The sequence below is a fragment of the Capra hircus genome, chromosome 24, assembly GCF_001704415.2.
Source record: "Capra hircus breed San Clemente chromosome 24, ASM170441v1, whole genome shotgun sequence".
Taxonomy (NCBI): Eukaryota; Metazoa; Chordata; class Mammalia; order Artiodactyla; family Bovidae; genus Capra; species Capra hircus.
The window spans coordinates 30,044,039-30,068,582 of NC_030831.1; the positions used below are offsets into that span (position 1 = coordinate 30,044,039).

General features: G+C 40.0%; 1 protein-coding gene across 1 annotated transcript in view; it reads left to right on the forward strand.

Annotated features, from left to right (window-relative positions):
• Positions 1–24,544, forward strand: part of CHST9 (carbohydrate sulfotransferase 9) — a 280,856-nt gene that overhangs the window by 27,637 nt on the left and 228,675 nt on the right. Inside the window, exon 2 of the mRNA XM_018039801.1 lies at positions 18,394–18,604. Coding sequence (XP_017895290.1) covers positions 18,484–18,604 — 121 coding nt within the window. The 5' untranslated portion in view covers positions 18,394–18,483. The remainder of the gene's footprint in view (positions 1–18,393; positions 18,605–24,544) is intronic.

Consider the following 24,544-nt stretch of genomic DNA (forward strand, 5'->3'; position numbering starts at 1 on the left):
ACAGGTGGGTTCTTCACCACTAGCGCCACCTGGGAAGCCCCAAAGCATCACTAATTATTCATAATTTTGTAATACCCTTCAATCTCACAACTCTTTTTTTTAACATATTTTGTTATATTTCCTGCCTTTTTTATGGGTTGCTAATCTTCAGAGTTATATATTATTCCTACTTTGCTTTGTTGCCATCATTTCAGGCTTCTCAATTTAACTATATATATTGTAATAACTACCTTACGGCAGTCACTTTGATATTTTCATATGAGCACTGCTTTGTGGTGTGTTCTTTGGAGATGCCTTAAGAGCTTACTCTATGATTTTTGTCAGTAGATATTTTTGCAAGTTTAATTTATTTCTCATTTTTAAAACAAGATTTGTAGATGAGCACCTTTGCTGTTTTACTTCATGTTGTTTCTCTGCTAAATGGTTGCAGGCAAAGCACAGATGGGCTGGAATGTGAAACAAGAGCAAAGAGAGAGTACACATAGGAAAATTTAATAAATATTTGCATGAGATTGCTTGAAGCCAGCCTTGTGTGCTTGGCTCACAAACTTTGTGACCCATAAGAAACAAATTATATTCATTTTAGAATATACACATATTTCAAGTGTTTTATAGAGGATTATGTTAGCCCTAGAATTTTGCTATTTTATGGAAAGCAATATTATCTTTTCTATAAGAGACATTATAGAATGGCAGATGTCTAGATAATGTATAGTGAAGGGGAAAAGTCAATCTTCCAAATAGTTATTGACTGTCTAGCTAATTATTAATAAAAATAACTACCCAACATATCTAGTGTAAGGGAGCAGTATGCTCTATAATTATTATACTATTCAGTTCAGTTCAGTTCAGTCGCTCAGTCATGTCCAACTCTTTGCGACCCCATGAATCGCAGCACGCCAGGCCTCCCTGTCCATCACCAACTCCTGGAGTTCACTCAGATTCACGTCCATCAAGTCAGTGATGCCATCCAGCCATCTCATCCTCTGTCGTCCCCTTCTCCTCCTGCCCCCAATCCCTCCCAGCATCAAAGTCTTTTCCAATGAGTCAACTCTTCTCATGAGATGGCCAAAGTATTGGAGTTTCAGCTTTAGCATCATTCCTTCCAAAGAGCACCCAGGACTGATCTCTATAAGGGCATTATTATTACTGGGATGAGCAGAGAAGGGAATTTATTTTTTTTTGATGTTACTTTTTTTATGTTTTATTTTTTATATAAATTTATTTATTTTAATTAAAGGCTAATTACTTTACAATATTGTATTGGAAATAATGTAATATATAGGTGATAACAGAGAAAAGATTTTATCCAGGTAACAGCAAGTAACAATAGTAATAATAAGACAATCTGTGTTTTATGGTCTCATCATAAAATTACTAATTTGAAAATAGATCAAGACAGTTTTTAGACTATAAAGCAATGCCAAACTATTTGTCTAAGTTTTTGTTGCAGGATTTTGTCATACTAGAAATAGTCTTCAGTGTTGGACATAATTAAGTATGGAGATTGCTATTGTAAAAAGTAATATTTCAATACCAATTTGATCCATTCTGTTTTATATTGTAGCCAGCATTATAATTGGAATCCTGCTTACTCAGAAGAAGTAGAAAGATCAAAATGACTTCCTAACGTTCTGTTGCCCATTGCCTTTTGTTGAGCTGTTCCCTGGGGCTTGTGGGATCTTACTTCCCCAACCAGAGATTGAACCTAGGCCCTTGGCAGTGAGCGTGCAGTGCCCAGACCATTGGACTGACAGGTACTTCCCCACCTGTTCCCTCTTCAGTGCTCTAGGGCTGTTCTTGTTTGTCTGTTGTTGGCTTTTTTCACGCTAGTGACAAAACCCCCACCAATCATAAGGAAGGCAGAATGCAGTCCTACAGTTTGATGAGAGGGGTGGAACTGCAATATTTAGCAAACTATGTTCCAGCAGTTTTATAAGCAGCCCTTTTCACTTACAAAGGTATCATGAGTTGTTTTTCTATGACTTTAATTATTTATCTACAATGTCAATATTATATCTACATGATAGTTAATTACATGCTGGATTTCATTTGTCTTTTGAGGACATTTGAAAGTAAATATATTGCTATGAAGCTTTTAAAATTCTGTGGCTCTCTTTCTCAGTCACCCATGTCTACATTATCCTATTTTCGAATCATGTCGCTTTTTTCAGCTATAGTGCCCCACCAATCATGTATGGATTTGAGAGTTGGACTGTGAAGAAAGCTGAGCACCGAAAAATTGATGCTTTTGAACTGTGGTGTTGGGGAAGACTCTTGAGAGTCCCTTGGACTGCAAGGAGATCCAAACAGTCCATTCTAAAGGAGATCAGTCCTGGGTGTTCTTTGGAAGGAAAGCTGAAACTCCAATACTTTGGCCACCTGATGCGAAGAGTTGACTCATTGGAAAAGATTCTGATGCTGGGAGGGATTGGGGGCAGGAGGAGAAGGGGACGACAGAGGATGAGATGGCTGGATAGCATCACCAACTCGATGGACGTGAGTTTGAGTGAACAGGAGTTGGTGATGGGCAGGGAGGCCTGGCATGCTGCGATTCATGGGGTCGCAAAGAGTTGGACACAACTGAGCGACTGAACTGAACTGAAACTCACTAGATGTTGTAATGCCTTTATATATTGATCTATCTCCCTGAAAAGCAACTTCTTCCTTTAGTTGATATGAAAACCTCAGGTCCTGCTATCATTGAGAAGTTAAGTCCAGCTTCCCAGGTGGCGGTAGTGGTAAAGAACCTGCCTGCCAACGCAGGAGACATAAGAGACGCAGGTTTGATCTCTGGGTTGGGAAGATCCCCTGGAGGAGGGAACACCTGGACAGTCCCATGGATAGAGGAGCCTGGCAGGCTACAGTTCACGGGGTCAGAAAGAATCAGACATGACCTTTGTGAAGACTCAGGTCCTACTGTCGTTGAAACAGAAAACAAATGCGTAGCACCCAGAGTACCTCATTATTATTTAAGATTTGTGGGTATATGAATAACATTTGTATATGTAAGAGCTATTTCTTTCTACTGTGCACTGCAGTAAAGCTCATATCCTTTTTCTCTTCCAGCACTTCAAACTCATGGTTGGAATAAAAAAATTTTTATCTTCCAGTTCCTGTCCCCCAAATCCTTAATTTCACATTGGTGTAGTCATCGTTTCTGATCCCTGTTTCCACTTTGGGGGGGTGGGTGACATGTTAGATAACTTTCCTGCCTACATTTCTTAAATCCTTACTCTCCATTTATTTATTAAACAAATGTTTTGTTTACAGTCTACCATGTAATAATATCCTGTCTTAGTTTCTTAATTGCATGTTCTTTATGACATGTTTCCTACTTCATAATCCTTTCCTTCAAATTTTTTTTAAAGAAGGTCTTTCCATTATCCTGCTGTTTGAACTGAAGGGAATCTCTAAGACTCTAACCTGTAACCTGTTTTATTCTCCCATTGTATCTGTGAATGTTCTCAAGTGTAGCCATTATTTTTATGGCGCTGATTCTCATAACGTCACCCATCCATTCAATCATGCTTGGATTATTATATCTACTTCTGAGCCCTGCATTTAAAGAAAAGCATTAACAAACATGAATGTGTCTGGAGGAGGATGATTAAATTGATTGACTACTCCTAAACCATGTCCCATAAGGAATGGCTGAAGGAATTGTGCATATTTATTGTTTATCTTAGAGTAAAAACGATTAAGTGTAGACAGGATAATTGTTTTCAATAATTGGAAAGTCTGTCACATAAAGGAGAGAACAGATTTGTTATGAGCTGTTCTAGAAGGCTCTACTAAAACCAACTTGTACAAGTTGTGAAGAGCTTAGGTTCAAATGTTCCATGATGAGGAGCAGAGGTTAAATCTTAACTCTGTTCGGCTTTGCTTACAGTGTCTGACAGCCAGCCTGAGTCCATTCTAGCCTAATGGATGTTTATTGATTGGTTTGAATTTTCATGAATTGAAAGAATAAACCTTTCTAACAGGAAAAACAGACTGCCTTTGAAGTAAAAATACCCTATCTTTTAAAAAATATTTATTGATTAACTGCAGTGTAGCTGCCCTGTGCCAGATATCTGGAATATAAAGGCATTAACGTTTTAATACTGTAGACAGCCTCTGTGGGCCGGGCATTCTTCTAAATGTCTCCTGCACGCCTGTGTGCTCAGTCATATCTGGCTCCTTGCAGCCCAATGGATTGTAGTCCACCAGGCTCTTCTATCTGTGGGATTTCCCAGGCAAGAAGACTGGAGTGGGTTGCCATTTCCTCCTCCAGCTAAATATCTCTTATATATCAGCATTTCAGATCATTAACCTCACGTGATAAATACTTTTATTCTCCCAGTTGAGGACTGAGGAAACTGAGGCATGTAGGCATTTCGGCTTACCACTTCCATAATCAGCTGAGGGACCGAACTAGTAAGTCATCAAGCTGAGATTTGAACCCGGCGATCAGGCTTCAGAATCTTCTTCCTTAGCTACTGTGATAAACTGCCTCCAGTAATGAAAGACTAGAGGATGTGTATGAATTGGAGGACAGAAGGATTTCGGGATTGGAATAAAATCTAGTCCAATCCCTGCCCTGGGGATTCCCGACCAGCAACTGTCCTCTACCTGAACAGTTGTGGTCTTCCTGACCTTCCATCCTGTCTCCTCACTGCCTGCGTCCCAGGGATCCTCCCACAATGCAAACCTGATCCTTCCACTTTCTTCACACCTGCTCTCTGTCCCCAGGTGTCCACAGAGCAAATGTCGTCACCCTCGGTTGACGCCAATGGCCTCTGTGGTCTGTCTGCACTTCTGCCTCTTGCCTCACCTCCCGCTGAACTCTGCATCACGCCATGTGGTTACATGAGCCAGTCCTGCACATTTCCTGACTGGGGAGATAATAGAGTTATTGTGAGAATTAAATTAAATAATCAATATAAAATGCTCAGAATAGAGCCTGGAATGTCTAACTGTTCAATAAATGCTAGCACTATTATTTTCATTTATTTCCTATTATCTTGCTGAAATTGCTACACCCAACATATAGCTTATTCCTCAGTTCTCTCACTGGTCTTAGAATTGCTCTGTAATACACTGTAAAATAAAGGAACTTTATTGGCTCTTCTAATTTATAAATTCGGAGGCAGCGTGTGTCCCTTCGGGGTCCAGTCGAAGCTATTCCTCTGCTTCTCTGCAGGTTTCTCAGCTTTGCCTCCCTCTCTGCTGCCTTGTCTTTTAGGCTGGCTTCCATCAGGGCTGCCAGAAGGCTTCCAACAACAGCAAGAACTATCTGCTTTCTCATTCGCATTCACTGCGAAAGAAAACATTGCATCTCATGACCATCCATCCAAAGCACTGAGTTTGGTTCTGATTAAATCACCTCCAAAACAGTCACCATAGCCTGGCAAAGCCTGGTTCAGTGAGTTGGATGGTGACCCTAAAAAAGATACAGACACATTCTAAGTCCCAGAACCTGGGGGGGATTGCTGATGTAATTAAGTTAAGGATCTCAAGTTAAGCTCATCCTGAATTATCTTGGGGTTGGCAACAGACCCAATGACAAATAGCCTTATAACACAAAGGAGACAGCTATGTGAGGTTGGAAGCAGAGATTGGAGCCACTGGAAGTCAGAAGAGGCAATGAAGGGTTCTCCCCTAGTGCCTCCAAGGGTTCTGTGATCCGTTTCTATTGGTTACACTACAGTTGATTCCAATTGTGGAGTGCCTGCCATCTTTTTAAAAAATTTGTTTTATTTTTTATACAGTTTTAAAGCTAATTGCAAAATATTGGCTATATTCCCCATGTTGTACCATATCATACACCCAATATCTTGTTCCTCCCACTCCCCACTCCCATACTGCCTCTCCTCCTTTGCCACCGTAACCACTAGTTTGCTCTCTGTATCTGTGGGTCAGCTTCTTTTTTGTTACATTTACTCGTGTGCTGTATTTTTTAGATTTCACATATAAATAATATACAGTATTTGTCTTTTTTCCATGTATCACTTCACATAATACACTCCAAATTCATCCATCTTGCTGCAGAAATATTCAATTCTTTTTTATGATTCCTATCCCATTAAGTGAAAGTTGCTCAGTTGTGTTCCACTCTTTGCGACCCCATGGAATATAATCCATGGAATTCTCCAGGCCAGAATACTGGAGTGAGTAGCCTTTCCCTTCTCCAGGGGATCTTCCCAACCCAGGGATCGAACCCAGGTCTCCCGCACTGCAGGCAGATTCTTTACCAGCTGAGCCATAAGGGAAGCCCAAGAATACTGGAGTGAGTAGACTAATCCTTCTCCAGCGGATCTTCCTGACCCAGGAACCGGGGTCTCCTGCATTGCAGGTGGATTCTTTACTATCTGAGCTATCAAGGGAAGCCCCCTTATCCCATTGTATGTGTGTGTACAAACACCTATCCCATTGTGTGTTTGTATATATATCCACACACATCACATCTTCTTTATCCATTTATCTATTGACAGATTCTGAGGTTGTGGAAGCCATCTTTTATTTAGCACTTGTTAGATTATCTTGTTAACTACTATGGTAACTAAAATTTAATCATTCATTGGACTTGCTGAACACCCCCTTATTCAGTCTGCGGTTATCACTTATCTCCTCTGACATAATCCTTCTCTTCAAGTCATCTTAGAAATGACCATTCAAATTGCCATTCTGTTCTCCCAGGACTCAAAAACTTTTCAAGGACTCCCTCTATCTTCATGGGACCCTTTAATGAAACAGAATTTGATGCTGTGTTTACCTTTGGTTTCCAGAATGTGATTCTGGTGATTCCTGACTCACATATAAATACATGCTATAAGTTCTTGTGACTGTGCTTAAACAAATGTAAAATATAACTAATATAACTCTATTCCTGTATTTTCCATATTTAATGCTTAGACATCTTTGGAGTGGAACAAGTAAAAATGAGAACTGAGATAGAGTCCATTCAACAATAATCTGTATGGGTATTTTTATTTTCCCCCTGTTTAATACATACCAGGGCCTTTGGTTTTAGTCTTATGCAGTCTTTAGAAATAGACTATTGTTGCAAAACCAAAAGCCAAAATAAAGCAAAGAACTTTACACTGAACACGAGAATGTAAAATATGAGTTTGAAACTTTTTCTTCTAAAACAAAGAATAAAAGGGCAAAACCTTGTCTTGTTATAGACCTTAATTGTAATTAAAATTTAATTGCAATAGCTAAAAGTAGAAGGTACCTGTTAAATAAATTACACAGGAAATCAAAGCAACAAAATGCATAAGGAAGCACCTGCAAATTAGTGTCTAGTGAAGGAATATGTTTCTGTGTTCCTTATGACAAAACACATTGAACAATGGAGCTATTACAGAAATAGACCATGAAACACAGGTCTGAGAAACCATGTGAAACCTATTTGAAAAGATCAGTATTGTGCTACCCATTCACAGTAATTTCACAAACAGTTTTCCTTTAAAATTACTTTGTAATGGTAATGTACTATATTGGTTTTCTTTGCCGCTATAAAAAAATCTTATCAAATTTAGTGGCTTAAATAGTACAAATATATTATCTTACAGTTGGTGGGTGGGCAGTCTGATCTTGGCTAGCTAATTAACACTGAACACAGAAATTTATAACATACCAGTAAATTTAATTTATTATTTAATAATTAATAATAAATATATTTTAAATGATTGAAATTAAATAGAAAAGCTCAAGTATGACCAAGGTAAGACATTGATCAACACATATTTAAAACATGCTAAAGTTCTGTGAGCACTGTAAACTTTATTAGAAGAATTTATTGTTAAGAAGGTATTTTTGTATAAAAATTTACATTACTACTTACCAAATAGAAAGGGAAATCTGTAGATTCAAAGAAAGCAGAGTAGAGAGGACTTAATAATTTTAGGAAACCAAAGAAGACGGAGAAAATCCATTTTAAAAATAAATAAAAAACAACAGTTTATGATAACTTGAATTACAATATATTTAAAAGTGGATGACTAAAAATACTACATGTGAAAACATGTGATATGCCACAGAAGTTGTTTTGGAGGAAATCAGTAAGCTTATATAGAGTGTTTTATGAAAAAGATCTGACATACATAAATTGGTTTTCAATTCAAAAACTTTGGGGGAAAAAAAGCCCCAGATATCCCTAAAGAAAGAAAGCAGAATGAAGAAAGAAATGAAGATAAGAGAAGAAATCAATAACTAGAAGACAAAAAACAATATAGAGGCATTGCAATATACTTTTAAATAAAACAGACAATTCTCTAACAAGAATGTCCAAAGAAAGTAAAAGAAAGCACAAATGCTGTACTGAGAATGAAAAGGGGGTTATATTTACAGCTATGAAAGACATCTTTAAAGTCATAAGAAAATAGTATGAACAACTTTGTGCTTATACATTTGGACATGAAAAGGAAATGATAGTTGTCTAGGCAATATACTTTTCTAAAGGTAACTAAAGAAAAGTGAAATGAATAAATAAATAACCATTAACAAAATCAAATCAGTAATCAGATTAATTTTCCATTCCTCAAGTATAGGCCCATATGTTTGCACAAACATACCTTGTTGTTCAGTCACTTAAGTCATGTATGACTCCTTGCAACCCCATGGACTATAGCATACCAGGCTTCTCTGTCTTCCACTGTCTCCTGGAATTTCCTCAGATGAATGTGCATTGAATTGGTGGACATGAATCTAATCATCTTATCCTCTGCCGTCCCTTTCTTCTTTCGACTTCAATCTTTCCCAGCATCAGGGTCATTTCCAATGAGTCAGTTCTGCCCATTCAGGTGGCCAAAGTATTGGAGTTTCAGCTTCAGCATCAGTCCTTCCAATAAATATTCAGAGTTGATTTCTTTTAGGTTTGACTGGTTGGATCTCCTTTCTGTCCAAGGGACTCTCAAAAGTCTTCTCCAACACCACAGTTCAAAAGCATCAGTTCTTCAGTGCTCAGCTTTCTTTATGGTCCAGCTATCACATCCGTACATGACTCCTAGATAGGAACTTGAAATATACAAAATCAGCATTAAAAATCAGTAGTAAAACAATAAACTACTGGAAATTCCCTGGTGGTCTAGTGATTAAGATCCTGTGCGTTCACTGCCAAGGGTCCAGGTTCAAACCCTGGTCAGAGAACTAAGATCCTGTGCTGCACAGCCAAAATAAATAAGTTTTAAAATAATAATAAACTACTCAGTAAGTAGGGCTTCCCACGTGGCTCTAGTGCTAAGAATCTGCCTGCCCAGTGCAGGAGATGCAAGAGATGCGGGTTCGAAGTAGAGTTGGGACGGTTGTCCATGTAAAATGAATAGCCTATAGCATACACAAAAGTACATTCCAGTTGGATTAGGGTTCCAATTACGAAGAGTAAAACCTTTAAAACCCCTAAAAGGATATATGAAAGAATAATCATGTCATTTGAAGGGAAGGCATATTATCTTAGAAAATTTGTAAAAATCACACACTGAGCTGGATGCTGTCCATTTCCGCCATCCCCATCCCTGCGCTGAGGTTTAGGAAGTTCAGGGTACTGTGCTCCAGAAAAGGCTGTCTGGTCCTCAGGCCATCAGTCAGCTTTGCCAGATGGGTCACTGACATGAAGTCTCAGGACAGGAGGAAATTGCAGATGGGGTAGTTTTTCTTCTGGTTCGCTTAACACCTGGCAACATCGTGTCGTCCGTGTCCTTGTCCAACAGGCTACAGCTCCCAGAAACTCCCCCCACCCCCGGCCCCTCTCCAGGCTCCAGGAATACTGGCTTTACTTCCTGTCTTCACTTCCAGGGGTGGTTGCTGCTCCTTGACCTTGAACACTGCTCCTCTTGTTGGTTTCCCTAAAACCCTGAACACATCCTTGTAAGCTGTTCCCCAGTGTCTTGATTTCAAGTACATCACATGTGTTCTTTCAAGACCCAAACTGATTAATCATCAAGGAAAATGGAAAAAATTGATTTTAAACTTCTACCTGATAAAACAATCATACCACCAGCAAGGGAAGGGAGGAAGGAAAGAAGTTGCAGACAGGAAGATTTTTGTAATACTCATAGCCGATGAAGAATTCCCATCCAATAAGAAAAAAAAATGAGAACAATGGGAAGGAAATATAAACAGGAAATGCATAGAAGAGGAAACTGGAATAGCAAAAAGACAAAGCAAAACTGAAACCCCTGGTATTATAACTTTTCCATCCCTACACAACTTCTGAGCTACATGGCACCTTCTCCAGCCTCCTGGGTAGATGTGGGTGGAAGAAGCCTGTAAAGTAGGCACCTGAGGCAGTCAGGACAGAGTTTTCTGTCTTCAAGCTTGCTGGGAGTGACAGCAGTGGGGCGATGGCTGGAGGGTTACAGAGGGGGACGTCATTAGATAAGGAAGTTCAGACTGAGACCCAGGCTTCTAAATAATGGAGCTGCACTTCACAGCAGCCCAGAAGAGATGGAGGTGGGAGTGAGGACTTGTTCATCAGAGATAGAGGCAAACAAATGGTGGAACCAAGCGATAGTAAACTTGGTGCTGGTGGGATAGTAAATTAAGGGAAATTGTCCCTGATGGTCTGTGTTTTCTTACAGGGTGGGAAAGAGATGGAGAAGAGGGAATCTGCTATGAGGGAGGAAAAAGCAATGCTTCTTCCTTCAGGATCTCCACAGAGGTCCTGTGGAGGCTGAGAGTAGAGACCGGTGGTACCCTGACTCTGGATTCTTCTAATGAGGTCTAAATTGACCTTACAAAACTTCTTCCTTAATACTATAGGCTTCTGCCAAACTGAATAACTCAATTTTCCTTTCAAATTAATTGCCTCCATCTAGTAATTGCTACACTGTAATCCCAAAATGCTTCTGTTGGTAGTCTTGGTTATTGGAAAGAATAATTTCTAAAGTGTTGGAAAAGAAATACTGGAGTGAAATAATTACTTTTATATCTTTGCAATTATTAGGGATTCCTTGGTAGCTCAAATAGTAAAGAATCTGCCTGCAATGCTGGAGTCTCGAGTTTGATCCCTGGGTTGGGAAGATCCCCTGGAGTAGGAAATGCCATCCCACTCCAGTATTCTTGCCTGGAGAATTCCATGGACAGAGGAGCCTGGCAGGCTATAGTGCGAGGGGTTGCCAAGAGTTGGACACAACTGAGTGGCTAACACTACTAATTACTAGGGATAAATCCACAGGATATGCAAATAAAAATAAATATGCACTTTGTTTTAACAAAGTCACAGAGACCCTTTCAGTATTTTAATAGTCTGTTTCTCCATTTGAAGTTTAGAACTAGGGAATTATAAGTACAACTAGAAAGCTATCTATGTCTTGTTATTGGAGCTCCAGATTCAATTCAGTGCAGTCCATTGTTGGGTACCTGTTAGTCTCAAGGTACTATGCTTATGAGTGAGGGAAGGAAGGATTGAACAAAATACAGGGAGCCTTTGACTGTGGAAATGCTGAATAATGCTGGTACATAAAATAGCGTTATTCTAAGTAATTTTAATCTCCAGTAGTCTGCACTTTTTCCACAGGCATGGAGGTAGATACATGGTGTCCAAATAGGTGTGTGTTTTCCCATCACAACTGACCTTCAGGCTTGCTTAAAGCAATATGCTGTTCCTCATGCCTCACCTTTGTTTAATGAGAGCCATTTCCTAATGCCAGTGTTGGGTTAATGGACTGAGATGGGAGAAAATCAAACATATCTCTCCGTTTTCCACCAGATTGCTTTTCTGCCTTGTGGCTTTAATCACTCAGTTCTACTCACATCTGCCATCATAACAATTATGGGTTTTCTCCCGACTTCTTACCCAGGAGGGTATGTCAGAGTATAGCAGCATCTCCTGAAGACAGGAAGGGCAGATCCTTAATCTTTTTTCCAGCATCGTAGGTAATAATTTTCCTCTGTGAACCCCCAAGGAATACTTCTTTTGGTTTTCACACCCACCATTTCCCACAGGTCTTTGGCTCTGTTCTGATTTATGGGCTCTCTTCTATCCTCTTTCTTCCGAGATAAGTTTTAATTATGTAGACAGATTGTAAAAGTCTCTTCTTTTCCTCGTAAACAACTATTTCTTTGTTAGTAGTAGATTTGGTCTAACTGGTTTCCTCCTGTCTGAATCTTCTTGTGGACTTGGGAATGGTGTCTGTCCATTGTTTAGCTGCAGCATCGAGAAAAGAGAAAACTGGCCCTGTGCCCCAAGTTTCCAGGCTGAAATTTGGACAAGTGCATAGTGTGGGCTGGAGTTTTCCTTGAGGGGTTCGATCTTAGAGCACCTCAAATTGCAGATCTCCCTCCGGAATTGCTATTTGTTGCATATGTTTGGAAAGTCCGTAATACTTCAGGTTGGAATCAATATAAGAGCAGAGTAAATGCTAGTGCTCAGGTGCTTCAATTTTGTCTGAGTCTTTTTTAACCTATGGACTGTAGCCCAGCGGACTCCTCTGTCCATGAGATTCTCCAGGCAAGAATACTGGAGTGGGTTGCCATGCCTTCCTGCAGGGGATCTTCTTGACCCAGGGATGGAACCCGCATCACTTAGGTCTTCTGCTTTGGCAGGTGGATTCTTTACCACTAACGCCACCTGGGAAGCCAATAAGAGCAGAATCAGTTCAGTTCAGTTCAGTTCAGTCTCTCAGTAGTGTCTGACTCTTTGTGACCCCATGAATCACAGCATGCCAGGCCTCCCTGTCCATCACCAGCTCCCGGAGTTCACTCAGACTCATATCCATTGAGTCAGTGATGCCATCCGGCCATCTCATCCTCTGTTGTCCGCTTCTCCTCCTGTCCCCAATCCCTCCTAGGATCAAAGTCTTTTCCAGTGAGTCAAGTCTTCGCATGAGGTGGCCAAAGTACTGGAGCTTCAGCTTTAGCATCATTCCTTCCAAAGAAATCCCAGGGTTGATCTCCTTCAGAATGGACTGGTTGGATCTCCTTGCAGTCCAAGGAACTCTCAAGAGTCTTCTACAACACCACAGTTCAAAAGCATCAATTCTTCGGCGCTCAGCCTTCTTCACAGTCCAACTCTCACAACCATACATGACCACTGGAAAAGCCATAGCCTTGATTAGATGGCCCTTAGTCGGGAAAGTAATGTCTCTGCTTTTGAATATACTGTCTAGGTTGGTCATAATTTTCTTCCAAGGAGTAAGCATCTTTTGATTTCATGGCTGCAGTCACCATCTGCAGTGATTTTGGAGCCCCAAAAAAATAAAATCTGACACTGTTTCCACTGTTTCCCCATCTATTTGCCATGAAGTGATGGGACAGGATGCCATGATCTTCTTTTTCTGAATATTGAGCTTTAAGCCAACTTTTTCACTCTCCTCTTTCACTTTCATCAAGAGGCTTTTTAGTTCCTCTTCACTTTCTGCCATAAGGGTGATGTCATCTGCATATCTGAGGTTATTGATATTTCTCCTGGCAATCTTGATTCCAGCTTGTGTTTCTTCCAGCCCAGCGTTTCTCAAGATGTACTCTGCATATAAGTTAAATAAGCTGGGTGACAATATACAGCCTTGACATACTCCTTTTCCTATTTGGAACCAGTCTGTTGTTCCATGTCCAGTTCTAACTGTTGCTTCCTGACCTGCATACAGATTTCTCAAGAGGCAGGTCAGGTGGTCTGGTATTCCCATCTCTCTCAGAATTTTCGACAGTTTATTGTGATCCACACAGTCAAAGGCTTTGGCATAGTCAATAAAGCAGAAATAGATGTTTTTCTGGAACTCTCTAGCTTTTTTCTGGAACTCTCTTGCTTTTTCCATGATCCAGAATATGTTGGCAATTTGATCCGTGGTTCCTCTGCCTTTTCTAAAACCAGCTTGAACATCTGGAAGTTCACGGTTCACGTATTGTTGAAACCTGGCTTGGAGAATTTTGAGCATTACTTTACTAGCATGTGAGATGAGTGCAATTGTGTGGTAGTTAAAGCATTCTTTGGCATTGCCTTTCTTTGGGATTGGAATGAAAACTGACCTTTTCCAGTCCTGTGGACAGTGCTGAGGTTTCCAGATTTGCTGGCATATTGAGTGCAGCACTTTCACAGCATCATCTTTTAGGATTTGAGCTCAACTGGAATTCCATCACCTCCGCTAGTTTTGTTCGTAATGATGCTTTCTAAGGCCCACTTGACTTCACATTCCAGGATGTCTGGCTCTAGATTAGTGATCACACCATCATGATTATCTGGGTTGTGAAGATCTTTTTTGTACAGTTCTTCTGTGTATTCTTGCCACCTCTTCTTAATATCTTCTGCTTCTGTTAGGTCCAGACCATTTCTGTCCTTTATCGAGCCCATCTTTGCATGAAATGTTCCCTTGGTATCTCTAATTTTCTTGAAGAGATCTCTAGTCTTTCCCATTCTGTTCTTTTCCTCTATTTCTTTGTATTGATCACTGAAGAAGGCTTTCTTATCTCTTCTTGCTATTCTCTGGAACTCTGCATGCAGATGCTTATATCTTTCCTTTTCTCCTTTGCTTTTCTTCTTTTCACAGCTATTTGTAAGGCCTCCGCAGACAGCCATTTTGCTTTTTTGCATTTCTTTTCCATGGGGATGGTCTTGATCCCTGTCTCCTCATTCCATAGTTCATCAGGCACTCTATCTATCAGATCTAGACCCTTAAATCTACTTCTCACTTCCACTGTATAATCATAAGTGATTTGATTTAGGTCATACCTGAATGGTCTAGCGGTTTTCCCTACTTTCTTCAATTTGAGTCTGAATTTGGTAATAAGGAGTTCATGATCTGAGCCACAGTCAGCTCCTGGTCTTGTTTTTGTTGACTGTATAGAGCTTCTTCATCTTTGGCTGCAAAGAATAGAATCAATCTGATTTTGGTGTTGACCATCTGGTGATGTCCATCTGGTGATGTCCATGTGTAGAGTCTTCTCTTGTGTTGTTGGAAGAGGGTGTATGCTATGACCAGTGCATTTTCTTGGCAAAACTCTATTAGTCTTTGGCCTGCTTCATTCTGCATTCCAAGGCCAAATTTGCCTGTTACTCCAGGTGTTTCTTAACTTCCTACTTTTGCATTCCAGTCCCCTATAATGAAAAGGACATCTTTGGTCTGGCAGAATGTGGTCCACTGGAGAAGGGAATGGCAAACCACTTCAGTATTCTTGCCTTGAGAACCCCATGAACAGTATGAAAAGGCAAAATGATAGGATACTGGAAGAGGAACTCCCCAGGTCAGTAGGTGCCCAATATGCTACTGGAGATCATTAGAGAAATAACTCCAGGAAGAATGAAGGGATGGAACCAAAGCAAAAACAATACCCAGCTGTGGATGTGACTAGTGACAGAAGCAAGGTCCAATGCTGTAAAGAGCAATATTGCATAGGAACCTGGAATGTCAGGTCCATGAATCAAGGCAAATTGGAAGTGGTCAAACAAGAGATGGCAAGACTGAACGTCGACAGACTAGAAATCGGCGAACTAAAATGGACTGGAATGGGTGAATTTAACTCAGATGACCATTATATCTACTACTGTGGGCAGGAATCCCTCAGAAGAAATGGAGTAGCCATCATGGTCAACAAAAGAGTCCGAAATGCAGTACTTGGATGCAATCTCAAAAACGACAGAATGACCTCTGTTTGTCTCCAAGGCAAACCATTCAATAATATCACAGTTATCCAAGTCTATGCCCCAACCAGTAATGCTGATGTAGCTGAAGTTGAACGGTTCTATGAAGACCTACAAGACCTTTTAGAACTAACACCCCCCCAATAAGAAGAGCAGAATATCCCACCAAATAAGCAGTATGATCATGCTCTGAGTTATTCTACTTATTTAGAAACTTCCTCCAGGACTAAAAGCGAGAAAGTGCTTGAAATCCTCAAAAGTACGTGTGAAAACGTTAGCCACTGCCCCTTCCTCAAGGGACTAGAGAAGTGGATTTGAGAAAGCTCCTCTGGTAGTACTGACAGTCACTGCTCTTACTCTGGCCCCTTCCACATATAATTAAAATATGAAGGAAAAAAATGTATTTATAATATGCCTTTTTGTTGTTTTACATAAACACTTTTACTATTTGGTGGATTTCTTTTCCTTTTTCTAATCAAGAGACTTTACTGCCATGCTGCTGCTGCTGCTGCTAAGTCGCTTCAGTTGTGTCCGACTCTGTGCGACCCCATAGACGGCAGCCCACCAGGCTCCCCTGTCCCTGGGATTCTCCAGGCAAGAACACTGGAGTGGGTTGCCATTTCCTTCTCCAATGCATGAAAGTGAGAAGTGAAAGTGAAGTCGCTCAGTTGTATCCGACTCATAGCGACCCCATGGACTGCAGCCCACCAGGCTACTCCGTCCATGGGATTTTCCAAGCAAGAGTACTGGAGTGGGTTGCCATTTCCTTCTCCAATGCATGAAAGTGGAAAGTGAAAGTGAAGTCGCTCAGTCATGTCCGACTCTTCACGACCGTCTAATTCTGACCTCAAAGGTTACCTTTGAAGCCCAACATCTGCGTGAGAATTGATTTTGCCAAGAATAGCTAAATATTAGCCTTTCAGCAGCCTAGCAATCTGCAACAGCACATTTTAACTTTTACCTGGCACCTCACCAAACACCTCTTAAAAAGGCTAAATCAATATTCTTTCAGAGGTTTTTGAGACATCTTTGGAGAGAAAGGAGAGAGAATTTTTAGACACAGCTGTGTGTGATGTCCTCACGCTAAGAAACCATTAATTCAGCTCATCCAAAGACGAGATGTGGTACGTGGCCAAGGAACGGAGCCAAGGTCTTTGACCAGCCTTAGACACAATGCCATGACCTTGGCCTCATTAGATGGGGTGCTAATTACCTGAGCTCACCATGCAAGCTACTGCAAATTTGTATGGCTGTTCATAGGGAGTAGGGCTTCTTAACTTGAGTTCCAGTAAGGGTCCGTAAACATACTGACATTTGACCCAAGACTTTATGTCTTTATTTTTCCAAGGAGGGGATTTATATTTTCCATCACCTTCTCAAAAGTGGATGGAGCTTTAAAAAAGAAAAGCTAAAAAGTTAGGATTCCACTAAATGTGATAGTTCTTAAAATAATGTCATTGCAATATTTCTTTAGTAACCTTTTCTCACTGAGGTAGATTTCTGTAATCTGAGGTAAACTTCTCAATTCCCGTGTAATTGAGGGAGAGGCCATGGAACTGTGAACTTTTCATATTTATCCTCTTACGCCTTTTGAGGGATGTTAAGTGTACTCTTTAAATAGGAGACTCTGACCTTTTTGTTTTTAAAAGAAGGATTGGAAGACATGCTATTTCTTTTATTTATTTAGTTGTGGCTGCGCTCGGTCTTTGTTGCTTTGCATTGGCTTTCTCTAGTTGCAGCAAGTGGAGGTGACTCTTCATTGCAGTGCGCTGGCTTCTCATTGTGGTGACTTCTCTTGTTTCCAAGCACGGACTCTAGGGTGGGTGGGCTGCAGTAGCTTCGGCTCATAGCCTTTGTTGCTCCGAGTCATGTGGAATCTTCCCAGACCAGGGATCGAACCTGGGTCCCCAGAATTGACAAGTGGATTCTTAGCCACTGAGCCACCAGGGATGTCCAGAGACTCTTAACTTTTAAAATAGAAAGAAATGATGATTGAACCTTTCATTTTTGAGTTCTATATATTTTTTAAGACATGGAGTGATGTTTTTCCCCTTCATTCTAGGAATGTGTTTTTCAAAATCCCTTTTTCAAAAATCTATTCTGAGAGTCTTCTTTCCACTCACAAACATTTTAAGATAACCTGAAGTCTGGTATGCTTCTCCTAATTAAATGTTAGACTGTTACTTATTAACTGTAGAATAGCACGTTACTTGGGACTTCCCTGGTAGCTCAGCCGGTAAAGAATCCGCCTGCAATGCAATAGACCCTGGTTCAATTCCTGAGTTGGGAAGATCCCCTGGAGGAGGGAATGACTCCAGTATTCTTGCCTGGAGAATCCCCATGGACAGAGGAGCCTGGTGGGCTACAATCATGGGGTCACAAAGAGTTGGACACGACTGAGTGACTTAGCACAGCACAGCACATTACTTAGATAAGATAAAAGTTGAAATAGAAAATTGCCATTCTAGGGACATCAACTATAGTCTTTCCTGTCTTCAGAGTGTTATTAAAGTTCATGGAAATTCTCAGTTATATACGCATGAAAGTGAATGTTTTAGTCGCTCAGTCATGTCTGATTCTTTGCAACCCCATGGACTGTAGCCCACCAGGCTCCTCTGTCCATGGGATTTCCCAGGCAAGAATACTGGAGTGGGGTGCCATTTCCTTCTCCAGGGGAATCTTCTCAACCCAGGAATTAAACCTGGGTCTCCTGCATTGCAGGCAGATTCTTTCCCACTGAGCCACCTGGGAAATCATTATATAGTGCATATTTATGCCATATTTGGGAAGAAATGTCATCAGCAAGCTACAGTGTGGATTTTTTAAAATTCTAGGTTACTTTGTGGAATGAGCACTTAAGGGAAAAAGGAAGGATCGAAGCTCTGGGGGAAACCCAACCATGTGGTCTTCAGGAGTAAGGAGAGATGCAACCCTCTGACCTGGTCATGAACCCCAAACAAGTCTTCCTGTCAGTGCTGCTGTTTGGCGTAGCAGGGCTACTCCTCTTCATGTACTTGCAAGTCTGCATTGAAGAACAACACCCAGGTAAAACTCAACCTTTCCCCCCCTATTTTTAATTATAATGGTCGTTTTCAGGTAAATAAGTTGTGGTATTTATAAATATATACAAAGTCACAAGATTTCCAGCAACACAAAACACTGGACACAAAACCTCCAGCTCCCCAAAGAAAGCATGGTTATACATTTCTGGTGAGCATTTACTCGGTCCCTTGGGACCATTCTTGGGAATTTTTATTATCTTGGGCCAGTGGTTTGATAGCCCTTTCAGCAAGGACTGCTTGTAGAGAATTCTTCTACTCACTTATCCTACCTTTGATGTGTCTACTAAGCATTGAGCACAAGCCTAATAAGAGCTGAGTATACAGCAAACTCTCTCTCTTAATTCCTTAAAAATTTTTACATTAATACTCCAGTTGGTATAGAAATTCTTTCATACTTTAATTATAAAGCGAGGGTTGGCAAACCTTCTCAGTAAAAATACAGAAAGTATTTTAGGTTTTGCAGGCTGTATTGTCTCTATCACAACTACAGTTGTCTTTATCTACAACCAGAAGATCACAAAAGCAGCCAAGTATTGTTATGTAAACAAATGGATCAAGCTTTGTTGCAATAAAACTTTATTTATAAAACCAGGTGGTAGGCCACATTTGGTCCACAAGCCATAGTTGATTGCTAGTACTATACTCACTTTGTATTAATACATTGATTATTCAGTTTGTAGTTTGCTACACTTTGGAGGCACTCGATTACTGTTACAATGGATTATTTTTATAATGATGCAAGGAAATGTTTTAGAACACCATAGAAATATATACACATAGGTGTTGTGAAATTTGGTTGTCTTCCATCGGTAGAAATAGCCTATGGCCTATGACAGTTAACAAAAATGAAGTAAAAGCAGAACAATTCCTTAATTGTTTCCAATTGTGGCTCATTTGAAAATCATTCTTGATATAAAGCCCTAAGAATCTGCTCTGAAAGATAACTCCATACTAAGTCATAAATAATGGTAATTGTAAAAGTGTTTCCATTTTAAAATTCCTTTCCTTGGTTTAGCTTCATAGACACTTTGAAATTATTTATTTATAGGGTAACTCTTGTGAAAAGAGTTTGCATGTGATTATTTTCTAGAGAACATGTAACATATTGTCAAAACTTATTTTTAATTCCCATTGTAGACTTTATAATATTTCTGTTTTCTGTATTACTGCAATATTTTATCATAATAACTTAATATTGAATGAAACCATCTGTGATAAAATAAATAGGCTAATTCCTTTGGCAATATAATTCTAGCATGGATATTATCACATAGTAAGCCTTCAGTAGGTGTTTGTTGAATGAGTGAATTAAAACTCATTGCTGACTGTAGACTGGAATGCAGCAATGGAGGAAGAAGCAGCAATTTTCATTATTAAGTTTGTTAATATCATAGTCTCATAATGAAGTTCTCGAGAAGAGTGTCACAACAAAGCTCCAATTCGTAAAAGAAAATATATTCATATATACAGACTAATGGAGAAATGTTATGGTTTAGTCTGTCAGTAAGAATCTACCTAACATCTGAAAAAAAGTCTGGTTGTATAATAACATGATATATACAATGCAAGTTACAAAACTTATCCAGGAACATCAATAGCTACAGTTTACTGAAAACTTAGTATGTGCTAGATGTTTTCCCTTATCCTATTGATATCTCACTGGACATGATATTCTAAGTTTGCAGATGAGGAAGCTAAGGCTCAGGCAGATATTCAAGGCCCCACATGTGTAGGCTGAGATGCAAAGGAAAAGCTAGGATTCCAACCCAGGTTGTGCCTCTCCAAAATCCATGCCTCTATCCTACACAGTGCTTCTGTGAATGTGAATAATATTACCCCCTTGAGCACAGATGAAGGAGCTGAGACTTTAAACTGTAACATTTAAGTGACATGCCCATAGATACAGAGCTGCTGCTAAGTCGCGTCAAGTCGTGTCTGACTCTGTGCCACCCCATAGACGGCAGCCGAACAGGCTCCTCTGTCCCTGGGATTCTCCAGGCAAGAATACTGGAGTGGGTTGCCATTTCCTTCTCCAGTGCATGAAAGTGAAAAGTGAAAGTGAAGTCACTCAGTCGTGTCCGACTCTTAGCGACCCCATGGACTGTAGCCTACCAGGTTCCTCCATCCATGGGATTCTCTAGGCAAGAGTACTGGAGTGGGGTGCCATTGCCTTCTCCGAGTTACAGAGCTAAGCATCTTCAAAGTATGATCCATGCCCAGGTTCTCTTGTGCCTTTTAAGTCCTAAAAGAACTGCCTAATTAAAAATATATATATATAAACATATATATGATACATCAGTGATGCTATGTTTTAAAATCACTGACTTGATAAATCTAAGCTATATTTATAAATTTGTAGAGGGTACTCTCGTCTACAAGTTAGATTCTTTTAAAAATTTAAAAAATTTTTCTTGACTTCATAAATTTTTCAAGTTGGGAAATTAGTTTCCCCAATGAAGATAAGCTACTAAAACATTTCCCATTTATTCTCTTAAATTTTGCTTGTGATTTGCTAGAAGTACTTTCTCTTATTCTCAATATATCCCAAGTGAATTACATAATATTTCACAATCTACTCATGACAGTGAGTATGAACATTAGAACCAGGATTCCTTTAGATAACTATTTTACTGAAGAAATGTTTTATTATTCTTCAGTAAGACTTCATCTGGAGTTTTGCCTTACACTAGGGTAGTCCCTAGGTTGTAATTCTGTTGTTTTCTAGGTAGACAGTTTGCTGTGTATTTTATATGTGTTTCAGATAACATCAGGAACGCCACACATTTTTTAAAATGTTTTATTTCTTTTTAATTGAAGGATAATTGCTTTACGATATTGCATTAGTTTCTGCCATACATCACCATGAATCAGTCATAGGTAGACATATGTCCCCTCCCTCCTGAAACCTCTCTCTCATTCCCCACCCTTTCCCACCCCTCTAAGTTCTTACAGAGCCCTGGTTTGAGAGGAAGATCACTCATTTTTTTAAGGCAGTCTCTTTAACTCAGAAAGTACCTGAATGTGTGCTTTGATGGGAAAGAGAAAGCTGAGTTGTATACACTTTAAAACTGTCACTCACAGCGCTTTGGAAGATGTCTGCTCCTCTGTAAGCAGAGCAGATTTTAAAGCTCTGGATGGTTTGATCTCATGTACATTTCAGTTGTACCATAAGAGCTCTTAGGTTCTTTTCATACACTTTTTCTTTTGAGACTTTTAAAATCCGGTAAGACACGACTGTTTTCTTGCCTTCCTAGTTTCCTGGGCTGCTTCTTATTAAAATAAAATACTTGAAGATTATGAAAAAATCTCAAATATGCTCTATGTACTAGTAGAAGATTATGAATAGATAGATATTTTGGAGGCAAAAAGGAAAAATGTGTGACAGAGAAATTAGAATCTATCCAATTATACAACAAAGAGTTTCATATAAACATCCATTTTTCAGTACCATTATCAATTAATTTATACATTTCTCTGTATTAATTTTCAGTATGTGGATGTATTATTACCAGTTTTATTTTGTACATTTTCCCCCTAACTGTTAAAGAGTACAAGTTTTACATTCAGGGGAATTTTGAAAATCTCACATCTCCTTGTTACCTCTGTAACTCTAGCCTTGATTTTCTCATCTGTAAAATGGGGGTAATAATCTTTTCCCTGTAGGGTTGCAGTGAGGATCAAAGGAGACAGTGTCTACAGAGCAGTTAGTTAGCATGGTGCCTGGCAAGCGGTGAGGCCAATGAATGTGAGCTTTATTACTATTAATATCCTGGCAATGATGCAGAGCATCTACAGACTTGGTGTTTTTTTTTTTCTGAATTATCCAAGTTAAACTCAGCCACGATTCAGGAAAACAATCCCAAGCTTGTGCCTTAAATGATTAAGATAAGAAAAAAAGGTTCAGTTTTAGCACTGGTTAAAATAGTTGGGAGAGGCTAACTGGCACAGAGCCATCATGCTTCACAATGTAGACGCTGGAAGGAGAGTGATGAGTGGCAAACAGGAGAATTCTGGTCCAAGGCGATCTCAGATCGTACAGGCTGCCCAAGGTCAGGGCAGTCATTCATTCAACAGCGTTTATTGAAGATGTAACAATGGGAGGTGCCAAGCCCTGTGATGAAAACAGAAGATGTAATTGAGAAGCAGATATAACCCCTGTTCTCAAGGAGACTATAGTCTCTTGGATTGTAAGGGAGAAAATGGTCTTGAGTCCAGGCCAAGGCTTTGATACAAAAGGACAGTTGATTTTGACAGGAAGGAGTCTGGCCCTTCTTTATGAGGCAGAGTAATGAGTTAGGACCAGGAGAAAGAGCCCAATCAATTGTCAGTAATGGAACTGCTGAGCAGATAAAAGTCTTAGAAGGAGCAGTGTCAAGTTAGGAGCAGGGTCAGCAGAGGACCAGGTCCGAAAGGAAGCATGCCAGTGTAAGACGCAATAGCCAGGAGCGCCATTTCAGGAGAAATCACAGCAATGGCTTGTGTTCTCCCCTCCAACCCCTGTTGAAATTTACAATCTGGTGCTCTTTCTCTAGGTAGACTGTTACTGCTAAACACAACAAGTAACAAAAGGTGTGGGGCATCATTGTTCTGTATGTGTAATAAGAGAGAGTGAAGGACCCCATCATTGCAGAATCAGAGTGCCAGCTTTAGAAACAATTTAAAGATCAACCTTTAATCCTCACCACCTGTTTTTTAAATAATAAATCTGATGATGACACTCCCGTGTTTAAAACTTTTCGGTGATAGCTCAGTCCCTTTAGCAAAAACTTCTCCCTGGAGCTTGCAAAACCGTGGGTGGGGCCAACTCCTGCTCCACAGCCTCACGTTAATTCCCTGGCCAGTGTTTCTGGCTTCATCACAATTTCTCTACCAAGTCAATTCTCAGATCTGGAACGTTCTTCTCCCAGCTCTCACCTGTCAGTTGTTTGCTGTTGTTAAGTTGTGTCTGACTCTTTGTGACCCCATGGACTGCAGCACGTCAGGCTTCCCTGTCCTTCACTGTCTCCCTGAGTTTCCTCAAACTCATGTCCATTAAGTCAGGGATGGCATCTAACCGTCTCATCCCATCACCCCCTTCTCCTCTTGCCCTCAATCTTTCCTGGAATCAGGGGTCTTTTCCAGTGAGTCAGCTCTTCGCATCAGGTGGCCAAAGGGTTGTATGGTGGCACTTTAGTTGCTAAGTCGTGTTCAACTCTTGCGATCCCATGAACTGTAGCCCACCAGGCTCCTCTGTCTGTGGGATTCTCCAGGTAAGAATACTGGAGTGGGTTGCCATTTCCTTCTCCAGGGGATCTTCCTCACCCAGGAATCAAACCGGGGTCTCCTGCATTGAAGGTGGAGTCTTTACTGAATGAGCTATGAGGGAAGCCTATTCCATTGAATATATGCCCATAAATATGAGTGTCTATGACTTTGGTACTGTAAATAGTGCTGCAATGAACATAGGGTTCATATATCTTTTCAAGTTAGTGTTTTCATTTTCCCCAGATAAAAACTCAGAAGTAGAAACATGGGATCATATGGTAGTCTTACTTTTAATTTTTTGAGGAACCTTCATACTGTTTACCAAAAGTGACTGCACCGATTTACATTCCCACCAACAGTACACAAGGGTTTCCTTTTCTCCACATCCTCCCCAACACTTATTTCTAGTCTTTTTGATGATAGCCATTTTAACAAGTGTGAAGCAATATCTCATTGTGGTGTTGATTTGCATTTTCCTGATGATGAAGGACACAGAGCCTCTTTTCATGCCCCTTTGGCCATCTGCATTTCTTCTTTGGAAAAATATTTATTCAGATTTTCTATTTTTAAAAAAATCAAACTGTTTGGGGTTTTATTGCATTGTATGAGTTGTTTATATATTTTGGTTTTGGTTTACAAATATTTTCTTCTGTTCAGCAGGTTTCCTTTTGATTTTGTT